The sequence below is a fragment of the Leptonychotes weddellii genome, chromosome 2, assembly GCF_054177405.1.
Source record: "Leptonychotes weddellii isolate Sample4059 chromosome 2, ASM5417740v2, whole genome shotgun sequence".
Taxonomy (NCBI): domain Eukaryota; kingdom Metazoa; phylum Chordata; class Mammalia; order Carnivora; family Phocidae; genus Leptonychotes; species Leptonychotes weddellii.
In genome coordinates, this window is record NC_138370.1 from 69243684 (window position 1) to 69270198 (window position 26515).

Here is a 26515-nt window from a genome sequence, read left to right on the forward strand (position 1 = left end):
ATGGGTGTTTGAGGGAATGTATAGAGTCCAAATTATTGACCAGAACCCAAGCAAGATGTGCACCTGTTTTTTTGGACCTTAGTGTTGCTGGCCTCTTGTTTTCCCAGCCTGTCTTCTGCGGGAGGGGCCTGCCGCGCTGTTACTCAGGCAACCCTGTTTGGGCGGAGTTGCCCTGCGCCCCTGTGGCAGGGGATGGGCTCAGCCGGAATCAGTGTTTGGGGCTTTTGTTCTCTGGCGGCTTTCCCTGGTGGCTTTCCGCGTCTCTTCCGCGAGTCAGAGCAGAAGAGACCGTTTCCAACCCTCTGCCTCAGAGCAGAGAGACCACAGTCTGTTCTTCAGTGAGCTCTCCAGGCCACACTGTCTCCGTTTCTGTCTGTGCTGCTATAAACTGCAGCGGCCTGGGTTGTGCGCCCCTCCGCAGCGCTCCCAGTCCTGCCTCCAGGTCGGGGCACGTCTCTGCCCTTTGTGCTTCTAAAACCGGCAGCCGCTCCCAGTTCATCCACACGACCCCACCGCTCTGGGTTGCTGCCCCGGGGGCTGCAGTTCACAGACATGACCCCGCTGCTCTGGGTTTCCGTCCTGGTGGCTGCCCTAAAGTCCTTTCCCCGCCGCTACCGGTCTGCGAGTCTGTGCCCCGTCCCCAGTGCGCGCTCACCGGCGGTGCAGGATCCCCATGGCCAGGCAGCCTCCCACTGCCGTTTATCTTCCGATATCTGCCCGTGGAATCACGGCTCCCCGCTTTGTACCTCAAAACCAACCGCCTGCAATATTCTGTTTGTAGAGATCCAGATCTTCTTCCATCTCAGGCTGGTTTCGTGGGTGCTCAGAGTGGTCTGGTAGATACTCAGCTCAGTTCCGGGAACCAGTTGAAATAGGGTCCCCTACTCCTCCACCATTTTTCCCCCCCTCCTTGTTCTCCAATATTGTATTGGCCACTCTTGCTCTTTTGCCTCCCCATACAAATTTTAGAATCACTTTGTCGATATCTACAAAATAACTTGTGGGGATTAAGTGATTGCACTGAATTTAATTTTAAATTTCACTTGTCTATTGCTGGTATATAGGAAACTTTTCTATATTAATCTTGTATCTTGCAACCTTACTATAATCATTAATTAGTTCCAGGAGAGGTGTTTTGTTTTTTTTTAATCAATTCTTTTGGATTTTCTTCATAGGCAATATGTCATATGTAAACAAAGACAGTTTCATTTCTTCCTTTCCAATCTCTAAAACTTTTTCTTTTCTTGTCTTACTGCATTAGCTAGTACTTTCAGTATGCTTTTGAAAGAAGTGGTGAGAGGAGAACCCTTTATCTGATCTTAGTGGGAAAGCTTTATGTTTCTCATTATTATTATTTTAAGATTTTATTTATTTATTTGAGAGAGAGAATGAGAGAGAGAGAGCACATGAGGGGGGAGGGTCAGAGGGAGAAGCAGACTCCCTGCTGAGCAGGGAGCCCGATGCGGGACTCGATCCCGGGACTCCAGGACCATGACCTGAGCTGAAGGCAGTCGCTTAACCAACTGAGCCACCCAGGCGCCCTATGTTTCTCATTATTAACCATGATGTTACTTATAGGTTTTCTTTATAAGTTGAGGAAGTTCTCCTCCATTCTTGTTTCTGAGACTTTTTTAAATCATGAATGGGTATCGGATTTTGTTAAATGCTTTTTCTGCGTCTATTGATATGATCATGAGATTTTTTTTCTTTTTTTAGCCTCTTGATATGATGGATTACATCAATTGATTTCTAAATGTTGAACCAACCTTGCATGCCTGGGATAATCCCACTTGGTCATGGTGTAGAATTATTTTTATACATTGTTGGATTTATTTGATAATATTTTGTTGAAGTTTTTGCATTATATTCATGAGATATAGATGTCTGTAGTTTTCCTTTCTTGTAGTGTTTGCCTGGCTTTGGTATTACAGTAATGCTGCCTTCATAGAATGAGTTAGGAAGTATTTCCTCACCTTCTGTCCTCTGAAAGAGATTGTGGAGAATTGCTATAATTTCTCCCTTCAATGCTTGGTAAAATTCACCAGCAAACCCATCTGGGCCTAGTGCTATCTGTTTGGGAAGGTTATTAATTATTGATTTAATTTCTTTAATAGATATAAGCCTATTCAGGCTATTCTTTCTTGTGTGAGTTTTGGCAGCTTGTGTCTTCAAGGAAGATATCATTTTGATTATCCAATTTTGGGGCATAAAGTTATACATAATATTTCTTTATTATTCTTTTACTGTCCATGGGGTCTGTAGTGATGTCCTGTCTTTCATTTCTGATATTAATAATTAATATCTTTTTTTTCTTAGAAATTCTTCATCTTTTCAAAGAATCAGCTTCTGATTTCCTTAATTTTCTCTGTTGACTTCCTATTTTCAAGTTGATTTCTGCTCTAATTCTTATGATTTCTTCTGCTTACTTTGGATTTAATTTGCTCTTCTTTTTCTAGTTTTCTAATGTAGAAATTAGATTGATTTTAGATCTTTCTTCTTTTCTAATATATATAATCAATGCTGTAAATTTCCCTCTAAGCACTGCTTTTATTACATTCCACAAATTGGTAAGTTGTATTTTCATTTTCATTTAGTTCAAAATATTTCCTCAGCTTCTCCAGATTTCTTCTTTGACTCACGTTATTTAGAAGTGCGTTGTTTACTTATTTGGGGATTTTCCACTAATCCTTCTGTTATTGATTTCTAATTTAATTCCATTGTGGTCTGAGAGCAAATATTCTCTGATTGCTATTCTCTTAAATTTTAGGTGTGTTTTGTGTCCCAGAATGTAGTCTAACTACCTGTATTTACTTCTCCATTTTTCCAATGTTGGGAGCAGCAGTTTGCCCTGGGACCTCACCTCTCTTATGAATCCAAGAAGAGTTGTTGATTTTTAATTCTGTTCAGCTTTTTACCTGTTGTTAGAATGGAGGGGCATCTTCTAAGCTCCTTATAAGCAGAACCAGAAACCAGAAGTTGAGATAAACATTTTTATTCCTGGAACATTCTATAATACACAGCTTGTACTTTTAGAATCAGGGGGAACCATGGCTATGCTGAAATTCTAAGGTTATAAATTGTTCTCAAGGTCTGAAGAAGCTCTGGTATATTTTTTAACAATTTTATTGAAGAAAATTTTATTGAGATAAAACTTACATATCATAAAATTGACCCACTTTAAGTACATAATGATTTCAAGTATATTTATTGAGTTATACAACCATCATCATAACACCATAATCTAGTAGTAGAGCATTTTCATTATCCCAATAAGATTTCTAATGCCCATTTATGGCTAATCTCCTTTTCTTCCCTCAGACCCAGAAAACCACTAACCTACTTTTTCTATAGATTTGCCTTTATTGGACATTGCACATAAATGGAATCATATACTAGATGGTTTTTTATGTCTGCCTTCTCTTACTTAGCGTAATGTTTTTAGGTTCATCCACATTGCAGCTGTTGGGTATTTTGTTCCTTCTTATTGATGAGCAGTATTCCATTGTATGAATATACCAAATTTTGTTGTCCATTCACCAGTTGATAGACATAAGGGTTATTTCCCATTTGGGCTATTATGGATAATGCTGCAGTGAACATTCATGTGCAAGTCTTTGTGTTGACATATGTTTTCATTTCTCTTGGGTATATACCAATATGTGGAATTGTTAAATCCTATGATAAATTTATATTTCACTTAAAAAAAATTGGCAAAGTGCTTTCCAAAGTAGCTGTCCTATTTTACCTTCCCATTAGCAATGAATGAAGGTTCTAGTTTCTCTACATCCTCTCCAACATTTGTTATTGTCAGTCTTTATGGATATAGCCATTCTCATGGGTGTGAAGTGGTATCTCACTGGTTTTAATTTACATTTCCCTAATGACTAATCATGTTGAGTTCTCTGGTATATTTTGATTAAAAAAATAAGAGAAAAAATTTTAATTTGATTAAAAATAAAGATCAGGGCGTCTGGGTGGCACAGTTGGTTAAGCATCTGACTCTTGGTTTTGGTTCAGGTCGTGATCTCAGGGTCATGCCCCACATCAGGCTCCATGCTCAGCACAGAGTCTGCTTGAGATTCTCTCTCCCTCTCCCTCTGCTCCTCCCACTTGCGTTCTCTCTCTCTCTAAAAAATAAATAAATAAACCTCTTTAAATAAATAAATAAATACTATTGATTTAAAGGAAGAAATGGGGCCTTGCTTGGTATAATATGATGGGGTCTGTTCATTAGGAATGCATCAAGGGAGAAGAACAGTTTTGCCAAATGCTCATTGTTATTTGTGCAATTTTATGCTGATGAACTTTTAAAAACAAGATTTCTTTTTTTTTTTTTTTTAAAGATTTTATTTATTTATTTGAGACAGAGAGAATGAGATACAGAGAGCATGAGAGGGAGGAAGGTCAGAGGGAGAAGCAGACTCCCTGCTGAGCAGGGAGCCCGATGCGGGACTCGATCCAGGGACTCCAGGATCATGACCTGAGCCGAAGGCAGTCGCTTAACCAACTGAGCCACCCAGGCGCCCTAAAAACAAGATTTCTTAAGCTAAAGTCAAATACAGAGTCCAACAATTACTTAGTTAAATTCAAGAAAAGCTCACTTTTTCACAGCTAAAGTAAAAGCAGGTGGATAAGAAGTTTATCCTGCACAAATAGTTCTGATTACTTCATTGGCTGTGAATCCTTAGCCTTTCAAAACTCTAAAAGATTTTTATAAATCCCACAGGCCTGCCAGAGGCTTTAACTAGTTTTATGTCACCCTTCCTTTCAAGAATTATATGAGATAATCAGTAATTAGCAAATGATATGATTCTATAATATTAAAGTTTTACGGAAAGTATTTTTGAGGCATTTGGTGGATTATGGGAAAAAAGTCATTAGAATTTGTGCTAGGCCGTGTGTGAGGGATTTGCACATATATGTCCATCTTTTACCCAAACTTGGTCATTCTTCTGAGCTAGAAAAGTCTATTATTTCCCTTAGTCTGTCTATGGAGAGGAGCACCAGCAAGCCCACATATGTTGGCGTATGGTTAGCTAGTGATTTTTTTCTTTGTGTGTTCACAGTTGACAAAATGGAGCCCACAGTGCAACCTGACAGGGGTAGTTTTAAGCAGCCTTTTAATTAAGGACATTTAATATTACCCTGAGTGTGTATCCACCTCCCTGCTTCCCTTTCCCAGTCCTAGGACTGTAACCAAATCGAGCAATTTTGTTGATGAAGCTAACAATGTTAGTAATATCCAACAAACTCCACCTTTACATATTAGGTCCTTAAATACTGTGTCAATACTAATGGAACGCTCCAGGTATTTGGTTTCTAACAGCATGTTGTCAAGAAAGCAAGTGCAGGATTGTGAGCATCACTGTTTTCAGGATCAGAGATGCTCAAGTTTGGAAGTATTCTTTTAGGTCTTCTAATCATTTAGTCCACCTACTGTGTGTCTGTCATAATATAGCTCTCAGTCGTATTTCTGATTGAGTTTCCTTTTCCTAGACTGAGATAAGATGATCTCCTACCTACCCATCTCTGAATTTCTTGAAACTCTGAGTTTCTTGAAATGAAGACTCCTGAACGCAAAACAGTGTTGGAAGGTGAAGACAAACTTTTTAACTTTTTCTGAGAACTATGGTCTTAAATTGTATGTACACAAAAGAGGAGTATTTAGATCAAAGATGAACAACACTTAACCTAGAGTCCATGGACACCATAGAGGGATCCAAGATATATGCACTTTTGGCTGGCAGAACTGTCTTTATGGATGTTTTTCTGAAGATACGGCCCAGAGCTTTCATGAGATTTTTCAAAGTGCCTCAAAAATATGAAATGTCTTGAAGAGAGAGTTGCTAACCATTGGGATAGATGACAGAGCAGGTCTTTTCCTGACAGATTTTTAAGAATAAGGCATGTCATGGTTTGTTTGTTTATTAGGTAAAAATTATTCTATCAATATTAAGTTTCTTGACTGTGATAATAGTATGATGGTTATGTAAGAGAACATTCTTACTCTTAGGTAAGTGCTGAAGTATTTAAGGATATACTGTTATGATATCTGTAATGTACTCCCAAAAGTTCAGCAAAGAAGTGTATAAATAAGTATCAGTATAAAGAGACAGAGAGAAAGCTACATGTTAACAAATGTGGCAAAACCTTAACAACTGATGCATCTGGGAAAGAGTAAGTGAATATTGATTGTGCTATCCCTTCAACTTCTTTAGAGATAAAAAAAAAATGAAGTTGTAAATAAAAGGATAAGGCATTCTTTATCTACCTTACTTTCATAATTATAGGTAAAGAAAGAGTGCTATGATCGTATTTTATAGATGGCTAAAACCAGGCAGAAAAAGATTTGGAAAACCAGCGAGTATCATCCCAAATTACATTTGAGCCATAACCACACGCAGACAACATGGTTCGTTCACACTAAAATCACTGTGGTGCCCGCTGTAGTGCTGACTTTTACGTTCACAGGCAAAATCTATTGCAGCCACCTCCTAGCTGATGTTATGCTTGAACAGTAAAGTGCACAGGGAACAGATGGCATCTTGTGACCTTCTTAATAACAGCCTTGGCTGCCAATGTTCCTTTGTGTCCAGTCTCTGCAGGGAATTTGGAAACTGTTGCCTTACACTTGAATATGTTCTGGCAAACTCGTTTAACCATTTATTAGACTGGTTCCTAATTTAACACAGTCAGAGAGAGCACAACAAGATTCCCAACTCCTGAAAGGGACATTGGTATTTCCAGGGCCCATTCCTGGGATTCTTTGGGGGTGAGCTGGCCATCACTCAGCATAGCTGTCATGTTTAATGTGGTGAGGCCGTCAATCCCAGGCAAACTGCTTCTCAGGCTGTCTAGATTTATTGGTGGCCCATGTGAGATTTTTTTTTTCTTTCTATAGTTTAAAAGAAATGCACTTCCCCCATCAAGGCATGCAAATGAGCCGGGAAAGACTAACTCCCAGTATCACAAGGTCCTTCTGCTGTGACAGCTCACACCAGGAGGGAACGTGGGAACCCTGAGGTGAGTGAGGCTTGTTCTAAGTCACCCTGCTCCCTCCGTTGCACACCCTGGGCAGCCAGTGGCTGTCGAGCTCCAGGCTCCGCAGTGAGAGGAGGAGGGAGGAGAATGAGGGCACCAGGTGATTAGGTGAGGGAGCGGTCTGCCAGCCTGGCCCTCCTTGAGTCCTCGACTATTCCACACGGGCAGCTTTCCTCTGGCAACAGTGGAAGGCAAACAAGGAGGGCCCTAAGACAAGGCAATGAAGACATCCGCACCAAAGCCCAAGGAGTCTCCTTCCCCCAACAGAATGAATCTGGAAGGGCTGTACCAGGAGAAAACTGGTACAATCAGTCCCTGTCAGGCAACAGGTGTGTGGGGGGGGGTGGGGAAAGGGCAGAAAGGCCACTGCCGGTGCATATGGTAGGTCTGAAAAGCATGGGATCTCAGGGTAGAAGCAGCTCAGCTGACAGGCACGGGACTGTGTGGAAGAGAGACAAGAACCAGGTTTCTGTCTGTTTGCGGGGGCCGGGGAGGCTTCATTCCAGGGTTTCTCCGGGTGGCTGAGGGGGAGGTGAGACTCCTTCCTGTTGGCCCCACTTATGCACTTCCAAGGATGCCTTGGAGCAGGGAGGTTCTCCCTGAGGCCTCTACCTGGGAGAAGCTGGCCTGGCTGTGAAGGAGCCTTGACTGGGGAGCTGTGAGTCTCTCCTGGGAAAGCAGGGGGCAGCTTGCCTGATTTGGCTGCTGTTTACCCTTCTCTCATTCCATCCCAGGGCCAGCCTACCGCCCCTTTCTCAGGTAGACTAGAACACCTGTGAAAAAAGCCTCTTCTGTTGGGACATGCCCTAACCCATCTGCTTCCACCTTCATTCTGGGGCCCCAGCCTCCAGGACCAATAAGCTTTGGAAATGACCCCAAAACCGGAACAGGGGCATATATCCTTGGGACATTATGGAAACAAGATTAGCAAAGACTGGAAGCCACAAGACACCAACATTACCAAGAAATGGAAGGTAATTCCCCTGCTTTAGGCCCTACAGGTACCACTTACTCTTCTCTCTCCTCTCTCCGTCTCATCCCCGGTCACGCTTGCCATATCTTGTTTATACTACTGCATGTGTATTGTCAGATTTGGGGTTTGCCTCGCTGTATCTCCTTCAGCCCACTGCAGATCTGGGGTGGGGGATGGAGGAGTGTATATAACTAAAATCATGTATACATGCAACAGTGCCAGATGCTATTTATTTCCTTCATTTATTTTCAATTTACTTACCATTTTAGGTGCTACAACACAGGATTCTAAAGACTGCCATTGGAAACAAGTTTTTGAAATGTTGCTTCTGTAAAAACTACATTCTAATTTTTAAAAGCACTCTGTAAACTCCCTTTTGGAAGACAAATGGCAAATAAGAAGCTCCCTGTATAAGAGATATGTTGCGGGGGAGGGAAGTCTACAATGGAAGGCCATAAAAACTACTGTCCAACACACAACATCGGGCATCTGGTTTATGTTGAGCCCTGTCCCAGGTGCTGGAGATACAGAAGCAAACAGGACAGACAAGTCTCTGCTCTCATGAAGCTTATATTCTAGAAAAGGAAAGAGAAAATAAACAAGTGAACTAATACAATAGTACATAAAAAGCAAGCAAGGCGCCAAGATAAAAATTAAGAGGGAAAGAGTGTGAAGAACTTACTTTAAATATGGTGGGCTGGGAAGGCCCCTCCGAAGACATGATGTTTAAATTCACACCTGAAGAACACAGCTCAGCAGAGCTGGGATAATTGCATTCCAACAAAGAGAACATATGTGCAAAGGCCCTGAGGTAGGAAATGGCTTAGCATTTTCAAGTTACTAAAAGAAGGCAATGTAACTGGAATAGCACGTGAGCGAAAGGGAGGAGCCATGCAATGAAACCAGAAAGATAGGCACGGTCCCATTCGTGCAAGACTTTATACAGATTTTGGTAAGGAATTAGAATTTTATCACAAGTGTGATAGGAAACAGAGAAGTGATATCATCCTGTTTATGCTTTAAGCTCTCCATGTGTGAAGACATGACTTATAGGGTAGTCTGGTGAGTTCTTACTGCTTTTAGAAGTCTTCCAAGGTTTGGAGAAGGCTTCACAGAATAAAAGTGAGAGTACAAGAATAGGTAAAACAAGAAGGATGTTAAACATGGACACAAATACTCTTGAACTAACATGACAAACTGTCTTCATGGTGCCCTCTTAAAATATTAATGTTCTCCTAAACACTGTCACCCTTATAAGAGGCTATATACCATACAAACAGTTCCCGTTCCAGAGAGCTGCTTCAGGGACTTGGAATTTGTTATAGGTGGTCAGGGAATATCCCAAGGAGATCTCACACATGTTGTCACATCTGGGCTTTGATGTGGTCATACTATATAAAACCTCTTCCCTAGTATATATTATGTCTCCTGGACTGGCAAAAATCAAAGAGGCCAGTGTACCCTTTTGCAAGGGTACCTTGGGCACATCCTAGAGGGGTACGGGGCTAGGACACAGGTGTGGTGCTAAGAACAAGAGAAGAGAAAGAGAGAGCTGATGAGTGCTGTCCTATAGTCTGTATTCCACCACGGAATAAATTGTTTCCGCCAGAGAGAAGCTTTAGTTTAAAAAAAGATTTGCTAGTGTCTGCCTTAGAGTGTAAATGGAGAGAAAGTGGAATTGTTTAACAATTTCTGTTTGTTGTACTGCAGTTTTATAATGCTTGATCTTTATAAGCCCACACAGATATAGATGATTAGTTTATAACAAAGAAGCCAAGAGGGAAAAGGACAGTCTCTTCAATAAATGGTGTTGGGAAAACTGGCAACCACACACAACAGAATAAAACTAGCCCACTCTCTTATACTATACACAAAAATTACCTCAAAATGGATTAAAGACTTGAATGTAAAACCTGAAGCCATAAAACTCCTAGGTGAAAACATAGGTGGTAAACTCCTTGACGTTGGTCCTAGTGATACTTCTTGGATCTGCTTCCAAAGGCAAGAGAAGCAAAAGCAAAAATAAACAAATGGGACCACATCAAATTAAAAAGCTTCTGCACAGTGAAGGAAGCCATCAACAAAACAAAAATGCAGCCTACTGAATGGGACAAGATATTTGCAAATGATATATCCAATAAGCGATTAATATCCAAAATATATAAAGAACTCATGCAACTTAACAACAACAACAACAACAACAACAAAAACCCCCAAACAACCCAATTAAATAATGGGCAGAAGATCTGAATAGACATTTTCCAAAGAAGACATACAGATAACCAATATGTACATGAAAAGATGCTCAACATCACTAGTCAGGGAAATGCAGATCAAAACCACAATGAGATATCACCTCACACCTGTTAGAATGTTCATCATCAAAAAAGACAAGAATAACAAGTGTTGGCAAGGATGTAGAGAAAAAGGAACACTTGTGCACTGTTAGTGGGAATGTAAACTGGTGCAGCCACTATGGAGACCAGTATGGATATTCTTCAAAAAATTAAAAATAGAACTACCATATGATCCAGCTATTCCACTTCTGGGTATTTATCTGAAGAACAATGAAAACACAAATTTGAAAAGGTATATGCACACCTATGTCTATTGCAGCATTATTTATAATAGCCAAGATATGGAAACAACCTGAGTATCCATTGATGGATTATCCATTGAATGGAAAAAGAAGATGTGGTATTTATACAGTGGATACTACTCAGCCATAACAGGCAGTGAAATCTTGCCATTTGTGACAATATGGATGTAAGTGAAATAAGTCAGATGGAGAAAAACAAATACAATATGATTTCACTTCTGTGTGGAATCTAAACGACAAAACAGACAAAGCAAAACAAAAACAAACTCATAGATACAGAGAATAGATTGGTGATTACCAGAGGGAAAGGGAAATGGGGGTGGGCAAAATGAGTAAAGGGGCCCAATTGTATGGTGATGGGAGATAACGAGGCATATGGCAGTGATCACGTTGTAGTACATACAAATATCAAATTATAATGTTATACACCTGAAACTTATATACTAATTATATGCCAATTTTACTTCAATAAGAAAAAAAGATTTTAACTTTCAGTAGCTATCGCTTTGTTCTTCTTTGAACATGAGAGATGAGCACGTGATAGACCATAGGAGGGAAAGCCATAACCAAATCAAACACCTGGAAAGAAAACTAATAGTAATGCAAAAGGAAAACCACCTTAGTGTAGGTAGAACAAATAAGACTGAATGAACTCTCTGAGAGCTTGTTTGGAGGTTCTAGCAGGGGAGCGCAGCTACTTGTATACCCTTGACCGAAGAACGGTCCTCCTCTATCGGGGAAGGTCGTCCTCTTCGACCGAGCGCGCAGCTTCGGGAGGGACGCACATGGAGCCGTGAGGGAGGAAGGGGACACCCGCCTAGCCAGCCAGATCAGCCGAATCAACCCTGGCGATCAATGGGGTGACAGATGTCGCAGCCAGATCACCCTCACATCCTGAATGAACTCTTTGAAAGGCAGTTGTGAAAAAGAATTTGAGAATACATTGCCTATGATGATCATAAATCACACTTAAGAACAGCCCATCTGATTTGTATATCTACGAAGGGATATATATCTACAAAGAGACAATCAACAGACCCATGTTCACTTGACTTCATGTTTTAACTCCTGTTAGCGGCTTCTAGCACAATTATACTTGATAATCCAAAAATTAAGCATGGAAATTGAAAAGAAGCACTAGAAGAAGTTATAACAAGAAGAAGTTATTACTTGGCCAGATTAAGTAATTCTACCTTGATGTATTGTCACCTCTTAAGGAAGAGAGGAGTCATCAGTTAAGTTAAAATGACCATGGGAGGAGAGTGAAAAAGGCAACATGGGCCAAGCCCCTTAAGAAGTCATCATCATGGGGGCACCTGGGTGGCTCAGACGGTTAAGCGGCGGCCTTCAGCTCAGGTCATGATCCCAGGGTCCTGGGATCGAATCCCACGTTGAGCTCCCTGCTCAGCAGGGAGCCTGTTTCTTTCTCTGCCCCTCCCTCCTGCTCTGCTCTCTCTTGCGATCTCTCTCTCTCTCAAATAAATAAATAAAATCTTAAAAAAAAAAAGAAGTCATCATCATGATATACACTGATGTTGTCTCTACCTTTCCTCCCACCAGTATTGTATCATAACAATAGCAGAGGAGGTAGGAAAATACATTAATACTATCATGTAGGAAATGATTGCTTTTGCTGCTCATGTTACCACCCTTCAAGAACTTCCACCCATCCAGCTCTGGGACTGCTCATCTACCAGCACTCACGGGCCACCCGTGATTAGCATGGTTAAGCAGCATTCTGAGGGGCACAGATAGCAGCAGAAATGCAATAGGCCTGGACTCTGTGCCACTCAGATCAGATGCACTGTCACCTTAACTTACTGTGAAGGACGTGATCGGGCTGTTTAATTCCCCATGCCCTAGCTCAGACTTGTCTCCCAGCTATGCAGTGTGTTTTAATTTTCTGTTCATTACTGCAAAGGGGAAAAAGAAAGTCTTTCCTGATTTTAGCAATAGCACAAATGGTTAGCTGCTCTGTCCTCTTGCCTCAACAAACCATAGAAGAACACAGAAAACCCACCTCAAATGCATTATTCCGATAAAGCCAGATTTTATTAGGAAAGCCAGCAGAAAAGTGACTGCCCCAGGCAGCAATGAAAAACTTTTATCTCCATTATTTAGGAAAACCCATAAGGCTGCACGATACTTCATTTTACCGTCCACCCTCCCCACCCAACACACGCATGCACGTTAAAGCTTTAAATACAACAGCAAAACAAATGACCACAATATTTTATAAAGTACTAAAAAGTCCTAATTTGAGATTTCAATCATGAGTCTTATTAAACCTTCGAAGATGGAACCCTGAGAGGTGGAAGTTATATGGAAAAAATCTATTGTGTTTCTTCCTCAAAATCAGCATGTGTGGCGGATGACCAGTTGTCCCCTTCCCTAGTGTGCCGTTTTGTCACCAGGAAGTGGCTGCCCAGCCCGGGAACCCACTTCTGAACGCTCTGGAATCTAGGTGGAGCCTTGTGGCTGCTTGTGCCCTTGGAATGTGGGCATGAGAGCCACGGGTCGTTTCCAGGCTCAAGTGGTAGGAAAGCAGGTGTGCATTCCCCACCCTTTATCCCGATGCAAGCAAAGGGCTCTGGCGCCCCAGGGATGGTGGAACGCCAAGCTAAAGGACATCTGTGTCCCTGAATCATCATGTGGAATGTCTGCCTGCAAAACACCCACCTTGGCCTTTATATAAAGGAAAAAAATGAACTTCTATTGTGTTAAGCAACTAGAATTTAAGATTTGTATTCTAGCAGCTAGTGTTATTCTAGTTTAATCAAAACAGGGTGGAGGTGGTTGTAGGTTAGTAAATACAGTTTACTAGTTGGTGGTTTATAGCTTTGGTTTCTCTTGTTACTTTTTTGATGTACCCAGTAAAGTTCAGATGACATTACCTAAAAGCTCCAAACTCTGGGACTTGACTAATATGGAGGAGGACGTGTTGGCCCTGGAATAATTCATTTTTAAGAGTGACAGATCCAGAGGGCAACACACTCGTTTTCTTGCTAAAGACACCTTGCCTTTACCAGGCATAATGGAAACGGATGGACTACAGTCAAGAACCCACACGTTACGAAGACAGCAACCCTGGCAAAAAGGCTGTGCTCACAACTGACCGTTGCACTGACCCTTCGCATCTGTAGTCTCTCGGGAGCCAGCCCTGCAGACTGTGGGATTGAAGGCAGAATTTGGTGATGATATCCTGAAGCAAGCAGAAGAAACAAGTTATGAGTTCATGGGTCTATAAGCCACAGCCTGTGGACTTAGAGGGCTTTTCAGTCATCTTCTCATTTGACTTCATAAACTTTTGCTTCTTCTCCTCTCCTCTTTTCACGCTCCCAACCATAGCCCCGAACTCCCATTAAATCAACCCGACTTGGACTTTCTCATCGTCCTTCGTGATTTGTTTGTTCCGTTTTGTCATAAAAGGGTAAAATGTTCAGCTTTTATACACGAAAATCTCAAACACTGAGTTCATAATTGTTTTAACAGGATTTGTGAGTCTTTCTCTAGGGAGCTGTTTTCAGAATAAGTGAAGTGCTATGAACGGAACAGGAAATATCACAGCAAGTGTGTTGATTTCCCAGGAAAGTGTAGGACTGAATAGCAGAGGAGTAATTCGGGAACTTACAGATGCTGTGTCTATTCTTCGAGACACATCTCTATCTCGGTTTCCCCGAATCCAGATACGATACTCTTTTAAGGCAAGCAGGGTCTTGGTGGGAAGCACAGTTATTTTGTATGGAATGGACAGTCCTCAATTTCTAGTGTGCAGCACATTGTTTTTGGCCTCTGATTAGGGGGACAAGAGGGTCTCCAAGCTCCAGGGACCTGGAACTGTGTGTGTGAAGTAGGGAAAGAGTGGAATTGATGTCAGCCTAGGGAGTCCCAAAATGCTCCTAGACATGCATTCAGCCAACAAACTAGCGCTAATCATTCCTGAGAGAAGGGCTGCTAATCTACTGTGCTTCTTTCTTCTCCCAACCTACAACAGCAGATGAGTCAACAGAGGGTATTAATTTTAAAATGCAGATTTCTGAGCCTGATCCCAGTAATTAATTTTCAATAGGTTTAGGGCAGGTGGTCCGATACAGGTAAGCAGTGGACCAGCTTACTGACTTCTATGGAAATTTTCTTTGCTTCTCTTTATATTTTTTATCACCTGAGCAGACACACCCAAACACTATGATGTGGGCTATTTAAGTATATGGAATTATACAATATGTATTGCAGCTGGCTCACATTATGTTTGTGACATTACTGCGTGTAACCATAGTTTGTTCATATTCATTGACATTGTATGAATATACCACTGTCTATCCATTCTGTTGTATAGTACTAATTCTACCTTTTGGCCTTTTAGCTTTTTTACTCTTATGAAAAATGCTTCTATAAACATACTTGCATGTACATGTCTCTTGGTGCACATGTGAAAGGCATTTCAGCTGTGTATACACTTAGAAGTAGAATTGCTAAGTTTTAGGGTACCCGTAGCATCAACTTTAGATGATAAGACAAACTGGTTTTCTTTTCTTTCTTTTTTTTAAGTAGGCTCCACATCCAGTGTGGAGCCCAGTGTGGGGCTTGAACTCACAACCTGGAGATCAAGGCCTGGGCTGAGATCAAGAGTTGGAGAGTTGGACGCTTAACTGACTGAGCCACCCCAGTACCCCAAGACCAAACTGGTTTTCTAAAGAGTTATATCAGTGTCCGTTCCCATCAGCTGTATATGAGAGATCTCCTTGTTCTACATCCTCACCAACACTTAACATTGATGGTCTCTTTAATTTTAACCTTTCTGGAGGGTTATTTACATGAGTAAGCTTGTCACAACAAAGCTTTATCATGTAAAGCTTTTGTCATGTAACAAATTACTTTAATTTGTGTTTCCTGATTATTTATGCAGTTAAGTACCTTTTGATACATTTATTCATCACTTGGATATCTTGGTTTGTGAATTTTGTTTTTTAAAATCTCTTTCCCATTTTTCTAATGGGTTGTCTTTTTCCTACTAGTTTGTAGGACCTCTTTATACCATATCATATTTACGAGCCCTCTGTCAGTCACTGAGTTAAAAATATCTTCATCCTCCTGCGTCTCACCTTTTCATACCTTTAATGGTGTATTTTTTACCAGAACTTTTTAATTTTAAGGTAGTTCAATTTATCTAACTTCTTCTTTGTGCTTAGTGCTTTCTGTGTTCTGCTGAAGAAATCTTTGCCAACCTCAAGATCATCAAGAAATTCTCTGTCATCTAATGGTTTTATTGTTTTGCTTTTCATACTTAGATCATTAATTCATCTGGACTTAATCTACCTAGAATTGAAAACATGGATTTTCTCTACTGCTCTGCCACCTTTTTCATAAATAAGTGTCCATATATGCACAGGTCTGTTTCTGGGCTCCTTATTCTGTTCCATCGGTCTATTTGTCTATCCTTGTGCCATAATACTATCTTGCTTTAATTACTGAGGCTCTATAGTAAGTTTTGTTATCTGTAGCAATCCTTCTAACCTTGTTTTCTTTTGAGAGTGTCCTATTTCCTGGCCTTGAATCATTTTGCCAAGTTCCACAAAAACACCTATTGGAATTGCATTGAATCTATAGGTCAATTTGTGGAGAACTAATATTTTTACAATTTTCAATCTTCCAATCCAAGAACGTGGTTTACCTCTCCATTTACTTAGATCATCTTTATTTTCTCTCAGTAATGTTCTGTAGTTTTTGGTGTGGAGATCTTGCACATCTTCGATTACATTTATTCCTAGAAATTTGACATACTTTAGCAATATAAGTGACATTTATTTATTTATTTATTTTTTAAAGATTTTATTTATTTGACAGAGAGAGCACAAGCAGAGGGAGAGAGAGGGAGAAGCAGGCTCCCTGCTGAGTAAGGAGCCCAATGTGGGACTCGATCCTAGGACCCTGGGATCATGACCCAGGCCGAAGGCAGCCGCTTAACCGACTGAGCCACCCAGGCGTCCCTTAAGTGGCATTTTTTAAAAAAATTCATTTTAAAACTTACTTTTAGGCACTAATTTTCTTTTCTATTTCCTGTTTTAATTTAAACAGTTACGAAAATTCTGTATTGTTATCCTTTCCTTTGTCATAAAATTCATTTATACATTCCTTCAGTTTAAAAATATTTCTCCTCTCTGTTCCACCTGTATTAGTTTTATATGGCTGTTATAACAAACTAATGCTCCCTATTTGTCTTGTGGCTTTTGGGAAGACCTGGCCCCGTGCCTCTTCACTTCAGAAGCATGGTCCAATGTGCTGCTGCTTCTTCATAAAGGGATTTGTCTCTGTAAGAGACACCCTAGGGCAGTGCTTGCTTTCTTATCTCAACCTTGGACTCCCATGTGGCCTCATTGTTGCTCAGGAGGAATACAAGCCCCAAAAAGATGAAAGCTATGGTAACTCTGACTGGGCCTTGCAGAATAATCCTGAAGTATTTGGAAAGCAATGATTTTCCTGAAGACCTATGGTCAGTCCTTAAAAATGTTCCACATGCTCTTGAAAAGAATGTATATTCTTCAGTTGGTGGGTTTACTACTCTAGATACGTCACCCAGGACAAGTGTCTTAATCATGTTCAAATTTGGTGTGTTCTTGCTGATTATTTGCTTGTTCCACCAGTGATTGAGAGACGTGGGTTAAAACGTTCAATTATGATTGTGCATTTGCTTATTTCTCCTTTTAGCTCCTCCAGTGTTACCCTTCTTAAATAAAAATTTAACTTGAAAACGCTTTTAGATTAACAGAATTATTGTGAAGATAGTACAGAGAGTTCTCATATACTCCACACCCAGTTACCCCTATTATTAGCATCTTACATTAGAATGGTATATTTGTAACAATTAATGAACCAATATTGGCACATTATTAACTAGAGTCCATACTTATTCAGATGTCCTCAGTATTTTCCCTAATGTCCTTTTTCTGTTCCAGGATCCCATCTAGGATATGACATTACATTTAGTCATCATGTCTTCTTAGGTTTGTCCTAGTAGTGACAGTTTCTCGGACTTTCCTTGGTTCGATGACCTTGGTTGAGGATTATTGGTCAGGTATTTTGTAGAATGTCTCTCTATTGGGAATTATCTGATGTTTTTTTCATGATTAGATGAGTGTAATGTATTTTGAGGGAGAAAACCACAGAGGTAAAATACTATTCTCATACTAAGGGTGAAGACTTAAGTATGGCTTATCATTGTTGACATTCATTAAACTTGATCAGCTGGCTTGAAGTAGTATTTGTCAGGTTTCCCCACTTTTCACTTTCTATATTCAATGGAAGAAAGTCACTATGCACAGCTCTCACTCAAGTGGTAGTGAGTTATGCCCCACTTCTTTGAGTACAGTGTAGCTACATGAATTATGAAAATGTTTTGCATGGGAGATGTGTCCTTTGTCTCTCATTAATGAATTTATTCAATCATTTATTTATAACACTATGGACTTGTGGTTATTTTATACTTTGGGCTATAATCCAATACTACTTTATTTTGTTGCTCAAATTTTCCAGCTTCAGTCATTGGGAGCTCTTTCAGATGGTTCCATCATTGTTTTTTTATTTGTTTTGTTTTGTTGGACACTTTCTTACTTTCTGGCACTATAAGATACTCCACACTCATCTTGTATATCTGCTGCTCCAGTCTGAGAATCAGCATTTCTCCAAGACTCTGATCCCATTACTGGAGAATAGTACCGGAAACTAAAATCTGGGTACTCGGTGTGCTTGCTGTTACAAAGTATTGCTCCTCTCAGCTGATGTCCCATGCTGATATGGGCTGCACATAGGACTTTCCTCCAAAGAGTAAGGAAGTACATGTGTGCACACTAATCTATGTATATACACAAACCAATAAATGTTTCTTTACATAACCATCTCTATTTATATTAAGTTATGCATGAGTTCATACTGATGTATTCAATTCTAATCCATTACCACGTGGATCATTCTCACCTTTTAGTTTTGCTTTTCCAAAATATCATATAGTTGAATATGCAATATGTGACTGTCCGACCAGCTTCTTTCAGTTAGGGCTAGGGAGCTAAGATTCATCTATGTCTTTACTTAAAAAAAGAAAGGGGGGGTTAGTCCTGGCTGGCTCAGTCAATGGAGCATCCGACTCTTGATCTCAGGGTCATGAGTTGGGCCCCACATTGGGCATGGAGCCTACCTACTTAAAAAAAAAAATCCATCCATGTTTTTTTGTGGCTTAATACCTCATTTCCTTTTATTGCTGAATAATATTACACTGTATGGATGTGACACAGTTTTTTTTTTTTTTTAATTTATTCACCTATTGAAGGACATTTTGTTTCCTTCCACTTTGGGGCAATTATGAATAAAGTGGCATTAACATTCATGTGCAGGTTTTTGTGTAAACATAAGTTTGCAGATCAGTTAGGTAAATATCTAGGAACATGCTGCTAGGTCACCAGTAAGACTATGTTTAGTTTTGTAAAAAAGTGCCACCCCTCTTTTTTTTAACGAAGTTCCCTATTTGTTTCCTTCAAACACAAATGGCTTGTTTCCCTGGTGATTGTTTCCCTCACCAGACTATACGCTCCATGAAGACAAGGGCCGTGTCTATGCTTCCATCACTTACGTAGCCCCAGCACCCATCCTAAAAGACCTTACGTATAGTAGGATCTTAATAAATATATGATGAATGAATGAATGAATGATTTAATACATAAACAAAGCATCAAGACTTAGAACTTTATACTGAGCCATATCCCTGTCTGAGGAATTCCAAAGTGCAACTCTTTTTTTTGATTGATGTACAGTTGACATACAATGTTACATTAGTTTCAGACATCAAAATGCAGCTCTTATTTTAACTTCGGCAGAGAAGTGGGATTGACACTGACAGTCTAAGCTCTGTATCTATACACACTCATCTCCCAGGGCAGCGTCTTTCTTTTCACACGCGGTAAATCTTACATATTTGCTGTTAAAACTGACTCAGAAACAAATGATTAAGACTTCTCCCAAATTTCTTCTGTCTTTTCACTATATGGGTATTCAATGTACGTGGTGAATAGATAAGGTGAATAAAAGGTATTGTGTTTTGTACACCTTGATGTTTTCCCGACTTAACACATTTTAAATAATCAGTCATTTTATATTTTATTCAATAATCCCCCTTTGGACCATTTTGGTTTTATAGCAGTGTAAAAATGTCTGCTTATAGCTTTACAAAATTTTAATCAAACAGTTTTCGTCCAGAACTTAAGACATTTGCCTTGGGGCTAAAATTAACCATGACAAAGATTAAAAACAAAAGCAAATTTAGAATATAAGCAGTGTTTTCAAAATGAGCTAAATCTGCCCTTCATCTTCATTTATAACACTGACTGGCTTCTTAACCTATAATGGAATAAGCTGTAGTTGTGCCAAGATTATATTTACTTTTCTGAGGTCCCAAAAAACAGACAGACCTCGCAAGCTTTGGGTCTCCTATGGTTTGCAATGTCACAAGGGGCATTGGTCGAAAGGATGCACCTAATGATCACAATCTAAATAGGACACAAATTTATAGTTCTGGACATTTTCACCAGATGTCATATTTCTGCACTTTTTTTTTTAGTGATTAAACATTTTTTTCTACTCTGGTGAGTGGATCTGTTTGGATGCCAGATTTCAAACACTATATTCAGGGAGGACCCTGGCAGTGCTTAAAGATTCCCCCTAATTGGCCAAAATGTACTTCAAAATTCACAGAATTTGCAAAGGGATTTCCAAAATTAACTGAAGTGTCAACATACTTGAGAGCCATTAAAAATGCAGAGACTATAGTTTGTTGGAATAAACTAGACAAGGCATCCAATAGAAAAGTCATTCTGAGATATTTCAGCTTTAAGCACCGTTTTGATGATTTGGAAAGACCTGGAAGGCAATATAATTAATAATTACTAGGGCATTATTTGAGTTATTACTCACATCTCAAGTTGGAGCCAAAAATCCAATTGATTTTCAAATAAATTTCCAGAATTTGGACAAGATATTAGACAATTAATATCCAGAAGGACATATTTCATAACAAGTCCTCATATTTTTCCACATTTCTACTTACGCTTTCACTGAGCTATTTGTGGTTCTCTGAACATGCTTGGGATTAAACACTTCTTTGCCTTTGTGCATATTCTCTCATCCATGCACTATGCTTTTCCTTTCCCCACCTAAGCCAGCTCAGAGGAAACCTGCTTTACTGAGATCTTTCCAGAAACACAATACCCCCCACCCCAGACACTGATAAAATCTCCTTCCTTTGCGACTACTTATTTCTATGGTTTCAGTTACCATATTAAACGAATTAATTTTTTTCTGTGGGCCTATAGAAGACTTAGCTTAAAGTGAACACCCGGAAAATGTCTTTCAGGCCCTCACCGCTTGCCTTTACTGACAGACAACACAAGGTGGGGAAGAGGAGGATTTAGTCCACTTTCCTTCTGCTCTGAGGGAATTTTTCAACTTCTGAAAGTGGAAAAACTAGACCAGAAACAAAGAGAAATTCTAAGGAGCACCTCTTTGCCGAGCAGACAATACAAAATACCTACAATTTAATCAAATACTCACATTTTTATCTTCACAGGAGTAGGTAGTTATATATAATGTTAGGACTAAAAGAGAATATAATCATAATTTCAGCTGGTAACTGACATTTAGCTCTTCTTCCCGCTGACATTTACACAGGAAAATATACAGAGTTAAAGTCTATGAAGTCTCTCAGGGTCCACAATACCCTCTTCCTCTTAAGAGCATTCTTGTCTATTTATAGTGACATATCCAGGTGCAAATTACAAAGAAATCTTACTGGTTACACTCAGGCCGATGCTGTCCTGCTTTAAAAGAAAATCGGGTGCTCATGGACTTATCCAACTTATCCAGTTGCTTTTTCCGGTAACTGCCTGTGTATGCTGTTACAGATGAGTCCAACCATCTTGTTTCCTTCTGCCAAGATGCTCCAGCCTTGCGTCTGATCAGATCGAACTCTCGAGAGGTGAGAGGGCTAAAGGGCAGAACGATTTGTGGAGTCAAGTAGAAGTGTGACATAGTTATGGATGGCCTGCTCTGGATGCCAACTTTTCAAGCCCTCTGCATAATGGACAATTAATTTCCTTTTGGTCAGCAAGAGGTAATTGACTGGGCTCGCCAAACTTTGTAATTCTGACTCTCACAGAATGCAGAAGCTTAAGTCTCTTGAAGTTGCCAAGCAACAGATCACAGAATTCCACAAATACGAGCCCCCCCCCCTCCCGGGGTAAATTTTAACTAGAAAATGTGTAAGGTATGTAAGTTTCTGGCCTTTGTTCTGAGCAACAGACGCTACAAATGATGGCAAGAAAGCAGGTGGCTACAGCTTTTATAAATAAAGCAGTGAATCCCAGTGATGCTGCCTCAAGAGGTGGGAACAAGAGATAAAAGAACAGTGCCAAGCATTCACTTCTTCTAAAGACTGGGCTCCAAGGGTCTGGAAGCAAAACGAACCGTTTGTGATGTCAACAAGAGCAGGTGACTCCAACAGCTTCTCATATGTCATAGAGCGATGGTGCCTTGGGCTGGCTGCACACGAAAGTCATCCCAGGAGCTGTTAAAATCAGCAGAAGCTCAGACCTCACCCACACCCCCAGGCCACCCCCATAGATTCTGATTTAACTGGTCTGGAGTAGGGCCCAGGCACTGGTATATTTTAAAAGCCGACTCCTGGAGAATTCTAAAGACAGCCAGGGTTCAGAAATAAGGTCGTTGAAATATCACTGTGAGCCTTTTTTAGGCTGAGGGGTGATAGTATTCAATCTTCCATTCACATGATCTCCTCCATCCCTCACTACTCAATACTCTAAATCTGTGTCATTTGTTTGCCTGTCCTTCTCTGCAATAACCAACAATTCACTGACAAACCAACTAGATCTTTCAACATTACCAGCTCTTGGAGCAGTTCTCAACCGTCAGTGCTCATGCACATAACCTGTGGAATTCTCTATAAATGCGGGATGGCATGCCTCGCCTGGATCAGCACCTCTGCCAGGAGATCTATCATCATCATTGAAAAAAACCCATCTCCATAGGAGTTTAGATCAGCGCCTATGGGCCTGTGAACCATGCAGAGACCACAGTCCTGCCTTCGCAGACTACGTAGGTGTGAGGAAAAGCCCAGGAATCAGCCTAAGAACATTGTTGTGTGATTCCGATGCAACTAATCTTTGAATACTGGGAATACTGCTCCAGGAGCTGAATTCAAACAATCCTTTATAGGGAGGCTGACACACTACAGGCCAGGTTTCTTTGAGAATAAAATTATTTATAAATAATTGGCAGTATTTAACATTAGGAGTTTCTTTCCTTAAAACTTGGCAATTTGGAACGTAAGCACCGTCACCCTAGAAGAATTAGCCAGAGGTTTCAGACCCCAGCTGCTTTTTTCCATGGAATTGGGGCTCCTTAGAGAAATCCAGATCAGATAAGAAGATGGAGATGCAGAGGGAAGGAGGGGCCCAAAAACCCAGCTGCCCAGCTCCTTTAAACCCACCCAGTGTCAGGTAATAACTGTGCATGTGCTTCAACCGTTAGCCATTCCAGCAAAAATCATGATTTTAGAGAAATCTCTGCTAGCAATATATATTACTTTGAGACAGGAACATCTATAGAACAGATTGTGAAAGATTATTTGTAGACAACGTTTTAAAATCTTCTTCTTAGGTTGTGTGGCAGTCTACAAACAAATATGTGATAAAATAAGCTCTTTAAAAAATAAATCATGGCATAAGTGTACTTTATCATCACATTCCTGTCCTTTATATTATTTTTATTTCTTCTTCCCAAATCAATTATGGTATCACTTTAACAACTATAACCTCAAGAACCAAGAGTGGTGAGGAGTGCCTGGGTGGCTCAGTCGGTTAAGTGTCCGACTCTTGATTTTGGCTCAGGTCATGATCTCAAGGTCATGAGATTGAGCCCCACATCAGGCTTTGCACTCTGCGTGGAGCCTGCTTAAGATTTTCTCTCTCTCCCTCCCCACCCCTCCACACCTCCCCCACTCATACACGTGCACTCTCTCTCTCTCAAAAAAAAAAAGACTCATATTAGGTTTAGGTGGAATTATAGCTTAGTTCATCAGATGTTGAACAAGTCTGTTAAAAATAAGTCGGACTTCAAATTAGAGAATAAACAGAACAGACTAACTGAATTTATTATCATAAGTATTTAATCTGTAAAATCCTAGAATTCTAAAGAACTTCCTACTCATTCTATGTTCTCATTTGATCAGATACTTCACTCCTCTTGGACATTCTCAGTGCTGATTTGTATGGTCTGACTTCCAAGTTGAGAGTCTAAATCCTCTAAAAACCTCCTTTTGGAACTGAATTATGGCAAGCTATGTTGTTCAGTCCCTAGTATTTCAATGTGAAGAAAAAGCTAATCAAGAGCACTAGGACAATGAACTCTGGATTGTGAGTGAGATTTAGTGAAAACAAGCTTCCTGAGTGAGTGACCTCATACTCGATAAAACCAGCAGGTGGCGCACTGGCAGGTGGGTAGGCCTTGACCAGGCTTCCAAGCATAAGCTGATTATTCTAATGAGGTGTTAATAGGTATTAATTAAAAGAGTTACATGGTTAAATAAGTTTAGGATGAGTTGGAATAAACGTGTTTCTTTGCTGTAAGATTTAGAGCCTTTGATATTTCAATGTGCACTATGAATCTTTCAAAGGGGCCTGGATAATGAGGCACTTCCTAAACTTACCCGACCACAAAACTCCTTTTGTGGGGTGGGAGAGCATCTCTGGGTATTGCCCTTCTATGCAATGGTCCAGGAACTGAAAAGGCTAGTGGTCTCTATAGCTAAGACAATGGCTGGTCTGTAGTCTCTGGAATTTACTAAATATTGACTAGATCTCCAGCTAAACCACGGACAGCCTCACAAGAGGGTAAATCAAGGCAGTATTTTTCTTTTTTAATTGAGATATAACATCAAACCGGAAGGTACACAAAAATACATATGTGTACATCCATGTAACTTCTTGTCCCTTTCCAGTCAAAACAGTAACGCATGTGCGGGTGCGCGCACACACGCACCTGTAACCACCATTCCCATTTCGATCACCACAGACTAGATATGTCAGCTGTATTCTGTGGAGGCAGAAATGTACCGATGCCACTCCAAGACGAAACCAGGAGGAAAACAAGTAGTATAAAGGCCAGAAAAAGCAGCATTCCCTTGAGAAAAAAGATCCCATATGAAGCTAAAGCTTCCAGCTCAGCAAAAATCTGTCTCCTCCCCACAAGGTGCCAAACTGTGATATTTGGATAAGTGTAGCCAACAGCTGAATGAGCATGCATAATGCGTTATAGTTAATAACTGTTTGAGTCTGTCAGTTATAATAATATTAATTCTCAGTCCTTGATCTTGGAATACTTTCTTCATATTTATCGATTCTGTGATTTGGAAATTTTTATTAACTTACTCATCAAAAACCTGGTCTAAATGACACAGGAAACCAGTTGCAACAGGACTAGATGGAAATAAAAGAAGGGTAAAGTGCAAAGGAACAGGAAAATAAAATGGATAAAATTAGCGAGGAGAAGCCTAAAAGGAATGCTCTTTTGTCTTGTCTTTCTGAAATTTATTTTTGGTTATGTTTATTGTTTGAAAACTGAAACTGATTGCAAACAATGTATACGCTGTGATCCTGGTTTGTTTAATAAAAATGATATAGGTGTGGGGCGCCTGGGAGGCTCAGATGGTTAAGCGTCTGCCTTCGGCTCGGGTCATGATCTCAGGGTCCTGGGATCGAGTTCTGCATCGGGCTCCCTGCTCCTTGGGAGCCTGCTTCTCCCTCTGCCTCTCTCTCTCTCTCTCTGTCTCTCATGAATAAATAAATAAAATCTTTAAAAAAAAATTATAGGGGCGCCTGGGTGGCTCAGTCGTTAAGCGTCTGCCTTCGGCTCAGGTCATGATCCCAGGGTCCTGGGATCGAGTCCCGCATCGGGCTCCCTGCTAGGCGGGGAGCCTGCTTCTCCCTCTGCCTCTGCCTCTCTCTCTCTCTCTCTCTGACTTTCATGAATAAATAAATAAAACATTTTAAAAAAAATTATATGGGTGTGTATATGTATTTATAAGAAAAGGCTTAGGGGGCTATATATAAAAAATGTTAATACTTACCGCTGAGTGGGAGGATTACATGTGATTTTTATATTCTACATTGCTTTCTTTATTGTCTAAACTTTTTACAATGCATGTATGTAACTCATAATCAGAGCCCAGATGTTATTTCACAAAAACTAAAACAAAGGGAATACATCCATATATAATCAACATCCAAATCTTGCAAAGAATCTCTTTCAGGTTTACAGTGATTTTTCTCTTCTGCTTCTCTCTAGAGCCCAGGCCATTAAAACAAACAAAGAAACAAACAACTCTAGAGCAAAGAGATTGGAGTCAATTCAATCAAATATGATGTTTCTTAAACCTTCTCTTCTTCTAGTTCTGGGTCCAGTAATCAGAGGTAGGGAAAAAATAAGACCTATAGCTCTTTCAAGGGTGTGTATGGAGGGGGGTGGAATAGTGGGTAAGAAAATAGAAACAGGAAAAGAGCATTTACATAGTAGACCCCAAAGTGATGAAACTTGAATTAATGGTTGCTGTTCTCCAAGGAAACCCTGTTTATACATAGGTACCCACGAGGAGGTAGTATATAGAGTGTGCCCACACCAACCAACAAACAAAAAGACTCATGATGATTGAAACTAAAAAATGAGCCATAACAATGGCCAAGATTTTTTTGATATCCCAGTGGTACCTCCTGGGATCAATACCATATAATGATCGCTGATTTATTCAGCTCGTTGAAGGAGAGTTAGGGGGGAAGTAGAAACAAGCT

General features: G+C 40.2%; 1 protein-coding gene and 1 long non-coding RNA gene across 5 annotated transcripts in view; one reads left to right on the top strand and one right to left on the bottom strand.

Annotated features, from left to right (window-relative positions):
* Window positions 1-23296, bottom strand: part of C2H4orf51 (chromosome 2 C4orf51 homolog) — a 34267-nt gene extending 10971 nt beyond the window's left edge. For 2 of the 3 annotated variants that reach the window (XM_081811826.1, XM_006747618.2), the window contains exons 1-2: window positions 21445-21733; window positions 13742-13815 (exon numbers count right to left, since the gene is read on the bottom strand). In XM_081811826.1, coding sequence (XP_081667952.1) covers window positions 13742-13815; window positions 21445-21683 — 313 coding nt within the window. In that variant the 5' untranslated portion in view covers window positions 21684-21733. Of the gene's footprint in view, window positions 1-13741; window positions 13816-21444; window positions 21734-22118 lie in introns of those variants that run through there. The other variant, XM_081811827.1, reaches the window with a different exon arrangement.
* Window positions 6906-26515, top strand: part of LOC145720101 (uncharacterized) — a 31292-nt gene continuing 11682 nt past the window's right edge. The window contains exons 1-3 of one of the 2 annotated variants that reach the window (XR_014142834.1): window positions 6906-7023; window positions 7886-8015; window positions 13643-14992. This is a non-coding gene — a long non-coding RNA (uncharacterized LOC145720101). Of the gene's footprint in view, window positions 7024-7885; window positions 8016-13642; window positions 14993-26515 lie in introns of those variants that run through there. The other variant, XR_014142835.1, reaches the window with a different exon arrangement.